The 10,620-nt window shown below is 34.5% G+C and overlaps 1 protein-coding gene and 1 long non-coding RNA gene across 2 annotated transcripts; one reads left to right on the top strand and one right to left on the bottom strand.

The window, feature by feature from the left end:
* The first annotated feature begins 723 nt into the window (after positions 1-723).
* On the top strand, positions 724-3,220 carry LOC143058146 (uncharacterized). Its single transcript, XM_076231608.1, has 2 exons — positions 724-2,199; positions 3,206-3,220. The coding sequence occupies exons 1-2, from the start codon at positions 739-741 to the stop codon at positions 3,218-3,220; spliced, it is 1,476 nt and encodes a 491-aa protein (XP_076087723.1). The 5' UTR covers positions 724-738.
* Positions 3,221-7,565: 4,345 nt separating this feature from the next.
* Positions 7,566-10,368, bottom strand: LOC143058538 (uncharacterized). Its single transcript, XR_012973106.1, has 3 exons — positions 9,943-10,368; positions 9,005-9,060; positions 7,566-7,635 (listed from the first exon to the last, which is right to left on the bottom strand). It is a non-coding gene; the product is annotated as an uncharacterized LOC143058538 (long non-coding RNA).
* Between the last annotated feature and the right edge of the window lie 252 nt (positions 10,369-10,620).

The raw sequence follows: 10,620 nt of genomic DNA, 5'->3' as shown, positions 1-10,620 counted from the left end.
AGAGAAACATGCGCATGCAAATACCACGAAAACATGCAATTTCTTGTCAATTCTCTTCACGGTTTAAACTGTCTCCCATCGAAAAGACTACAAGAGATCGTTAAGATGTTTGCCTGTGACATTAACAAAATGGATTGCATGTACGGAAGATGTATGGAATGCAAAGATGTCATTCTTCAATCAGAAACTGATAGTACTATAAATACTGAATGGTTTCAGTGGAAAACAAAGAAGGAAACCCGACTTATAAATAATCAAGAGAAAGAAGTCACACTAACAGTTAAGGAAAAGGTAACTGACAGTATAGATTGTTTGATAGACACATTTTCGAGTGAAATGCAAAGATTCAAAGTCCACACCTTCAATATCACCAACCAATTCAATCACTACAGGAAAATGAAAGAAAACTTAAAAGAAAATGAAGTTTTAATACACATTGATTTTGCTGAGAACTTCCTTTGCAAGCTTTCAACAGAAATTCAAAGTATGCATTTCGGTGCATCCAAGCAACAAATCACTTTGCACACAGGTGTGTATTACACTAAAGGAAGAACCCAAACGTTTTGCGGAGTTTCGGATTGCCTAGACCACAATCCAAGTGCTATCTGGGCATTTCTTGATCCGATTTTAGATAGAATTATAAATGAGAACAAAAATGTAGACACACTACATTTCTTCAGTGATGGCCCATGCAGCCAGTACCGTCAGAAAGGTATCTTTTTTCTGTTATCAAAGGAAATGTCAAAACGAGGATTACAGGCTACTTGGAATTTTCATGAGAGTGGACATGGGAAAGGGGTCCCTGATGGTGTTGGTGGCACACTAAAGAGAACAGCAAACGATTTAGTTTTACGTGGAAAGGACATCACAAGTGCAAAGTCTTTTGTGGAGAGAATTCAAGAGCAAGAATCCTTGGTGATGCTGTATGAAGTTGTAAAAGAACATATTGCAGAAAAAACACATCTACTAGCATCTCAGAATCTAAAAGCTGTACCTGGAACATTCAAATTGCATCAGATAAGAACGTCAATATGTGGGGAAATTTGGTACAGAGATGTCAGCTGCACATGTGTTGAGAGTTGTTCGGAATATGGACATAATTGGAAAAAAGCAGTATTAATAGTAAATAGCAAACATGTCCAAGAAAAAGATAGAGAAGACAGCAATTTGAGAGGGCTAATTCCAGAAGAAAGTGGTTCGAAAAAGAGTGAAGAAGATAAAGAAGCTAAAACAAAATATAAAAAATCCTGTGATCATCAAGAACCTGATGAATATGTCCCTAAAGATTCAGATTCTAGTACCAGAGAAGCATTCTTCTTAAAGACTTCAAATAATTTGGCAAGTTGTACAACTTTTACTGATGTACACAAAATGTGCACCAAGATACAGAACGAGATAGAAAGACAACAGTTCAACATAGATTACAACTATTTTCCATCTATTTTGAATACAGGCATCAGTGTTGATGAGGATTCTCTTCAAATATTTCCAAGGGATATTTCTCAGAAGGAATTACTTGAATTGACTCCTGTTAGGATTGGAGCGGATGGTAATTGTCTACCTTATACAGGCAGTGTATTTGCCTTTGGTGACCAGAAAAGAGCAGAAGAGATTCGGGTCAGAATGATTATTGAACAGACTATTTTCAAGGATTGCTACCTAGACCAAGATTATCTTAAACGGGGTACAGATAATTCATATACAAACAACGCTTTGTCAAAGACTTATGCCATGTACTCAGATGAGTATATTCCAAATGAAAGACTATCTTTGCGAAAAGTGGAAATGGTATACCAAAAGGAAGTAATAAAAATTACAAAGAACAGGTCTTATATGGGAATCTGGCAACTGTTTTCACTTTCAAGTATTTTGTGCAGACCATTATTTTCTGTGTATCCTATGCTAGGCAATCCAAATGTTCGCAATGATCTTCATAGGTTAATCCTACCTAGACAAAACATAGGCCTTGAAACAGCTTATGTAATGTGGACATCAACAAGAACAGATATGAATGAGAAAAACTGGGTTCCAAATCATTTTGTAGCAGCTTTGAAAGATATTGAAATGGAGGAAAAGGATACTATTGAGAATGTTGATCCAAATGATGTAACACCCCATTACCTAGTCGATCGTTATGTTCTCGTTGAATATGACAATAAGCCATATCCTGGCAGAGTAATAGATTGTGATGAAGCTGAAGTATATGTCACTTGTATGCATAGATTAGGAAAGACTTTAAGAACGAGTACGTTTTATTGGCCACTCGCAGTTCGAGATAAATGTTGGTACGGTATGGATAAGATCATAGGAGTCATTCCTGAACCAAGACTTGTAGGACAAAAGTATTTTGTAGACAATCAATTGTGGGAAAGTGCTCTCAGAAAACTAAACATTTGACTTGGTATTGTGCATTCTTAATTTAGTCAAATTAAGCATAAAATGAGGGACCAAAAAGACATACTGATTTTCTTTATTGCAAATTTATAAATTCTTAATATTTCATTTTTTTCAAATTTCGTTTTACAAGAAAAGTATTTCATCTATTTTTGGTACGTCCTTGGAGTTACCGGTCCTACTGATATGATGTTTTAAAGTGAATAATCTTAAGAAATTTCTGACAATCATAGAATAACCAAGTTTATGTTAAAATCCTCTTTGACAGATACCTTCTTTATAACACTTTTTCTTTCCTTTTGATAAATAACGGTTTTTTAGCTGAAAATGTCATTGATGATACTATTTATGTCATTGTTGTTATATTTTGTCCTTTGTGTTACCATCCTCTTTTACTTTTAAATATTTAATTCATTGCAAATAAACTTATTCAAGAAGATTCTCAAATGATATTAGTAATAATATTTACACAATGGGATATTAAACAAATGAAATTGATCCTGCAAAGTAGATTTAAGAGAAAAATAACAAAGTTGTTTTTTACTATGCCTCTACCTAGTGTATGAAAGTGAAAAATTCACTTCTTTGGAACTTAGGATAAGGTGGACGTAATTTGATAACACATATATTGGATACTCAGGCTATTATTTTGACTTTACACATAATCTGAAATTGACCAATTTTAAATATCAGTGCTTTCTTAATCGGTAACTCCATGGACACTTGCAAGCAGCAAGGGTATGTTTTATGATATTTTTACAAAAAAGTTATTGTTCATGTTGATGTTAAGTTGTATTTTCATGTTTTGCAGAAGTTAGAGTTCTAATTAAAGTCATTTTTTATCTTAGACTTGCTTATCATTTTTATAAATCTTCTGGTTTTGAATTTGGACATTTTTTGAGAATGACCCATAAAACGATGAAAAAGTAAGAAAACTTCATTATCATAACTATAAGCCATTGTATTGTCTCTTGTACCACTGCTTGAATAAAATCATACTCGGGTTGAATACATAATGCAGCAATATTGGAAAAAAAACACATAATTACTAGCAGTAAAATTTATATGCCCTGTAAATTATAAAATGGAATCTCACGGCATTTCTACTTGTGTGTTATACTTTGTATTTACCCAACAAGGAAACAAGAAAATCAGAGAGTGCACGTTTCCAATTAAACGTAATTTTTTCTGTTACACTAAATTGTACCAATATCTGACGTTGCGTCTTGACCTTTCTTTAACGTGAGCTGCACAACCAGATTGGAGATGTCTACATTTTTATAATTCGGTCAAACCTTATTCTAACTAGAAATTTTTCAGATGTTTTTTTTTATCTTGCTATTCCAATATTGCACGGTCATAGAGGAACAAAAGAGTAGGTTCAGTAAGACTTTAAGAATTGATATATTTACTGAACAAAGTATATCTATATTATAATGTAATTATTTATTAATATTTCGGATAACAGATATCCTTTATCAGTATGATTGTGATGATAAATATATATGTATATATTATACACAATAATTAAAAAAAAGATGCTTGACACAATGGCTTTATACATGAGTTACTATCTTTGCAATGATGAGACATGCAGATATATTTGACACACATTGTTCATACATGGATTAAACAATTTAATGTTATGACAAAGTCACTATGCAAACTGTCTACATACAAGGATTAAAAACGTAAAGAAATGGCTAAAACTATAAGACTCATTGTCTGCACACATGTATTTAATCCCTTAACACAGCTACCTAGCACACTGTCTACATACATTGATTGTAATATTTAAAGAATGGAACAAGCTATTCGACACGTTTTCTACATACACAGATACATGAAATGAAACTTCTAAATTAACAACACGCATACTGACCGTACTGTCAACAAAAATGAATAATAAGTATAACAGCAATGACAAAAAGACGTGACAGACTGTCTATATATACATTCATTGAATATAAGCTTTGTAATTATAACAAAACTTCTAAACACACTATTTATTTACATGGAACTATTTATATTTCACACTACCCGTCACGTAAAATTGGCACAATTGTTTTTGTCGATTTTTTTTTCAAATATCAGCTGCATTCACTCAGGATGATGTTTTTCATTTGGGGAAGAAAAATCCATTCCAGTAATGTCCTACCTTTTATTGTGTTTGCACTGTATAATCCTAACCTTCACATTTTTCAAGATTATTTACATTATTTACATTGTAAAACCGCCATCTTGGTTTCTATGAGGATCCATCATTTACATAACATTCGTTACTCTGCGGTAATATCCTGGTCAATTATGTGATACAATTTACCGCTTTTTTTATTTTTTTTAAAACAATACAGATGATGAAAATCTCCGACAGACCCGAGAAATAGACAACACGTGGAACTCCACAGCAACACTTCCAGTAATAACAATGTCGGAGTTCAACGTACAAAATAATCTTGGATTATGTGAAGGTCCGGATTATACAGTGCAAACACAATAAAAGGTAGGACAGCAGTTGATTTTGAGAAGATATTTGGTTCCGATAATTGCAATACGTTTTTTTTTATGCCCGCGTCACACTGTCTCGATTTTAACGCCGATGGCAACACGATTATCGAAATGTTCAAAATCGGGACTGATCGTATCCAGATCGGGCTATTCGTAGTGCCATCTTTAACCACCGTAGAACAATCGGCCATTTTTCTAGCCTTCGGGAAGGGTTCTAAATTTTTTAACATGTCAAAAAATCCCCGAAGGTGCGTCACATGTTGAGGGTTCGTATTGAGTTCGTATCACCATCCTCACTATCGTAATGTCACCGGGAATGCATCTTTGAACATCGTTTTGCATTCGTGTTTCCATCGTTTCCATCGGTCAGTTTTGACATGACGATGTCTACACGAATGAATCACGAAGCTTCCTGAAGGTCTTACGATGGCAACACGACTTCGTGAAGACCTCGTAATCCCGTCGTGTTGCCATCGAATAAAAGTACGAAGGCGACAAGATGGAACTACGACGGCAATAAATCCAGCAACATGTAAGTTAATTTTTCGCGCTAAAATACATTTAAATACATTTCATATGATGAAATCATAATCTTTCAGTCAGTTTAATTGAAGTCTGGAGCTGGCATGTCAGTACCTTTGATAACTATTAACTGCTAGTAGTCTGTTGTTATTTATGTATTATTGTCATTTTGTTTATTTTCTTTGGTTACATCTTCTGACATCAGACTCGGACTTCTCTTGAACTGAATTTTAATGTGCGTATTGTTATGCGTTTATTTTTCTACATTGGTTAGAGGTATAGGGGGAGAGTTGAGATCTCACAAACATGTTTAACCCCGCCGCATTTTTGCGCCTGTCCCAAGTCAGGAGCCTCTGGCCTTTGTGAGTCTTGTATTATTTTTATATTAGTTTCTTGTGTACAATTTGGAAATTAGTATGGCGTTCATTATCACTGAACTAGTATATATTTGTTTAGGGGCCAGCTGAAGGACGCCTCCGGGTGCGGGAATTTCTCGCTACATTGAAGACCTGTTGGTGACCTTCTGCTGTTGTTTTTTATTTGGTCGGGTTGTTGTCTCTTTGACACATTCCCCATTTCCATTCTCAATTTTATTTAAAGTTCTATGCGCGATATGCACTGGGCAGTCTAATACGACAGTTAAGAAAGACGTTCACAAAACATGGAGCTCATATCATATGATTCTATGAGAAAAAGAAAGGCGACCGCGTTGTTTCTATTAATTCAAATGGAACAAGAAGAGCAGCTATTACAGGCTCATGATTTACTTTCACAAGTAATATACATATTTTTTGTCAATTTTTCATATCAAGTAACATAATGAAATCATAAACGCGCCTCGTACACCAACACTGCAGGTACACGTTTATAGGGAAACCAACTTTTTCTTCATTGTTCTGATTTTTTTATGTATCGTCTGAGTTGTTGTCACACGAATGTTAACTCCATATTCATTTTGTTTTCTATATGTCATATTTTGTTGCATTTGTTGCTTTCCCCACATCCTTCTTTTTGTCTATATTATTATGATATTCACCTGGAAAGAGCTCTTTTTGAATAAAAGGGATCAACGAACCCATTACCTTACCTTTAAGATAAATCAGTAAACATGGGCATAATTATGGGTGATTATTCAGACTAGTGCACACATTTTACAGTTCAAACACGGCAATGCCGAGCGTGGTATCCTCTCGTATGTAACATATTGGGGACAAATATGGACACTATTTTGTATATGACACATACAGAAAATGGTAAATAGAATATGCATATTTGATACATAATTTATTTTTTAGAAATCAACCAAAACATTCAGTAACTGGAAATACCTTTAATAAAATCGCGAAATTAAATAGCCGCGAAATGGACTAGAGAGGACTTAACACGAAATAAAGTATCCGCGAAAACAAGTTGGTTTACAGTAATTTAAATGCATCGTTAGCTGTACACGACGTCTTTTAGACATCATATGGTCATCGCGCCATCATCGTTATCCCTCGTGTAGCCTTCGTAATCCACCGTGTAGCCTTCGTGATCCATCGTGTAGGCTTCGGTTGAGATATGAAGCTTAAATACCCGCCTTCGGTTAACCTTCGTATGTCCATCTTTTGCCATCGTATATAATTTCGGCACCATCGTATAGACTTCGTTATTCATCGTACTTGCTTTGGTCACTTTTTTGGCATTTTAACGAGATCGGGACCAAGTTCGTACAAACTTACAATTTTCGCATTCGGGTTTCAATCGTATTTAAAAATCGGGACAGGGTGACACGGGCATAAATGAATGTGGTTGTTAGTTTAATTTTTTTCAAACAAAAACATGGTAACAATTTTACATGACGGCGACTATACATTGTTTTATTGCAGACACTGCTTCTACTAATGATGCATGCTAGTCCAGTGGCATGTCAAATGAATGTGCAGAACGTACATGTTCATGAAATATGAATATGAGCCGTGCTTTGTAGTACACTTTGGACTTGACTTTTCGCCCAATAACAGTCCACATAATCATTCCAGATAAATCATTTAAACCAGTCCTTTGCTTTTACTTCTCTCGTGCTTTGGGGTGGGATAGGTGACAACACATTCCAATTGACAAGTGTATGGTTTGACTCTCTTCTGGAGAAAATCTTTAAACTCCTTCATCCTAGGGGACCTAGTACCACACAGCACCTGTATTGTATAAATAATGCTGCCGTGATTTGACCTTCTCCATAAAAAAATAAAATTGTAATACAAAAAATGTTTCCTTTCCCTTGAAAATGACATGTGTCTATTGAGATCATTTGAAATGGATCGAAATCACACACAGTTTTTGTTGGGGTTCGAATTGTTGTTGATACTCCTATTTGTGACATTTTTGTCACGCATCGCTGTCAATATAATATAATTTGATACGGTTGTTGTACATGTGAGAGGTTTAGTGCTATAATACTAGTTTCAATTCACAATTTTCAACATTTGAAAATGCCTATACCAAGTCAGGAATATGACTGTTGTTGTCCATTCGGTTGATGTGTTTTCTCATATGATTTTGCCATTTCATTCGGGACTTTTCGTTTTGAATTTTCCTTGAATTTCAGTATTTTTGTGATTTTTCCTTTGTTTTTATTCTTTATGTTAAATTTTCTGGATAAAGGTACATCGAAATAAGATCAAATAAGGCCAGGGTTTCCACTGGGTCAATTTTTTTTTTCGCCACCTCTTTCGCCAAAACAATATATTTTTCGCCACTTTATTATTTTTCTCGCCAAGTAACACTATATGCTTGAAACGCGTGTGTAACTGAAACAACTTTGAAGTACCCACTCAAATTAATGATCTATATGAAAGTTAAATGATAAAGCTATAAATCAGAGACCTTTCTTGCTTTTGAACATTTTTCGTCATAACAACAATTTTCTTTTCTGGACTATCATTAAAAAAAGGAGAGGAAGCGTAAAAACTTTGCTTCAAACATGTGCTTCTCAAAGTGGTTAATCAATCCCTTTTGTGACATGTGACAGAAGCCATTTAACCATATCATTTTGTCATATACAATCAACACCTTTATTGATTAGTCCTTTGACGTCTATAGCTATGAATGCAATCAGCTGATTATTGATTTTCTGTCCGAATCTTAACGAGTTCAAGGTGAATTCCGAGTATTGTTTGATCGGTAAAGTCAGAGAAACCCGAATAAAGTAAATAAACAAGATGGCTGAAAATAAATCGTAATACATATTTCTTTCGCCAATGAGGAATTTCAATCGCCACAACGACCGCCTGCGGAAACCCTGAATAAGGCGAATCTGGCGATTTGAGAAAGGATTTTTTTTTTATCTTCGAGTGAACGAACTAGCAAGGTTCTGTATGCAGTTGGTTTCACAAATTAGGCATTGTCCACTATTACTTATTAAAGAATGTTTTCCAACATATTTAATCTTTATATTTTTGTGTAAAAAACATGTCATGTAACAAATTGTACATAACAATTTATAACGGATAATTTACAAAGAAAATACTTAATAAATTGGAAACATTACTGAACGTACCGAGTCGTCTATGCGTATGTACAATTGATAATGATGGCTTACCTTGTAGGCTTAAACAGTGTTTTGAGTACATCGCCTGGATGGTTTTAGAACTTTCACTAAAATTGAAATGTAAAGTTTGCTCAAAATCTACGGAAACAACGGGACCTCTAACTTCTATTTTACGCTATTCTTTAATAATTCCAGTATGAAGAAAAAAAATATCATTTGCTTCTATTTTTAACAAAAATATTAAAGGTTGTACTTTGTAAATATGGCTATTTCTCAAAACACGCCTCTTTTGGAGAGATCTTGAATATTCATAGACAATTAATTTTGTTAACTTGCTTGTTCCAAGTTATGATCTCTGTGTTCCAATTCACAGAGACATAACTTGGGAATGTTACCAGTTAATATGCATTTGCATATTGTTTACATTAAAATCTGCGGTAACCTTTCATTTGAGGTAGGGGTAGTTAAGAAAATTCGTGTTTGTTTAATCTCAGAGAAGTTCAGGGCATATAAACGTTGAAAATATGCCGCACAGCCCTACATTTTGACCTTTGAAAATAAATGTGGTGCATATGAACTTTTAGTTCTACGATAAAAAAAAATTCAAAACTTCATAGTAAAATTGGTACAGTTTTAGCCGTAAAAGGAGTTCCTATGTGAAATTATATTGTCAATATTTACAAAAATGCATCCTAAACATGTTAAACTTGAAAAGAACGTACTTCACAACCTAATAATTAAATATTTGAGTTTAATTCTTAAACACACGAAGTTGAATGGTCCATTTGTAAAATAATTTGATTGTAATTCAAAATGAGCTTCTTTGAGTACCATCTTATTTTAGAAACGCAAAAGCTTTGATATGTTTTAGTTATAAACTCGCTACATTGAAGACCTGTTGGTGACCTTCTGCTGTTGTTTTTTTGTTTGGTCGGGTTGTTGTCTCTTTGACACCTTCCCAATTTCCATTCTCAATTTTATTGAAGTACCTTTAGATTCTTTTGTTTGGAAATTTTGAAAATCTCGTTTTCTTCCCAGGTAGTGGTTGAGCCGGATGAGCCTATCCTCGTAAAACATTGCAGGTGTCAGTCGAGCGTCAAACCTTTTCGCAAGGGCATTCAACTTTGTCCATCTGTCGGTGAATTCGAAGATCGACATTTCGAAGTGCGATGTATGTTGAAGCCTATTTCTGTTCAGCCGTATTCTTTCAATATCATCTCCAACATTTACAGCAACTCGCTCACATGGCCAATTATCTCCGCCCCATCTTCCACGTGACGGAAGACATAATCCCTGACGTCGTAATTCACCATACAAATAAGTTATGTCACATTCATTTCTGGGTTTCGTGATTGGACATGCGCTTGCATTAGCAAGATCATATAGGATGTCTGTCAGCACTTCCACCGATGACTTGCTAACCCGTATGAAATTCTGTTCTTCTTCCGAAACGGTTTCATCCTTGAAAAAACCCATCATATTGATATGACAAAATATTATCATTTCTTAATACAAAACCGGCTGTTTTAAAATTTTAGCGAGAGAAATTTATGTATTACTGAAAAATTATTACACCAGGGTTTTCGATATCACAAACTGGTCAAAACATTTACTAAATTTTATCACCGGTATAAGGAAATAATTCGTAAATATAACTCAACATGCAG

Source organism: Mytilus galloprovincialis, chromosome 14 (genome assembly GCF_965363235.1).
Source record: "Mytilus galloprovincialis chromosome 14, xbMytGall1.hap1.1, whole genome shotgun sequence".
In the NCBI taxonomy this organism is placed as follows: domain Eukaryota; kingdom Metazoa; phylum Mollusca; class Bivalvia; order Mytilida; family Mytilidae; genus Mytilus; species Mytilus galloprovincialis.
The sequence above is the reverse complement of the archived record's forward strand: the minus strand, read 5'-3'. Positions and strand labels throughout refer to the sequence as shown.

What these genes read in the sequence shown, in the direction of transcription:
- LOC143058146 (XM_076231608.1), top strand. Translation starts at nt 739, where the DNA reads ATGTCAAAACGAGGATTACAGGCTACTTGGAATTTTCATGAGAGTGGA.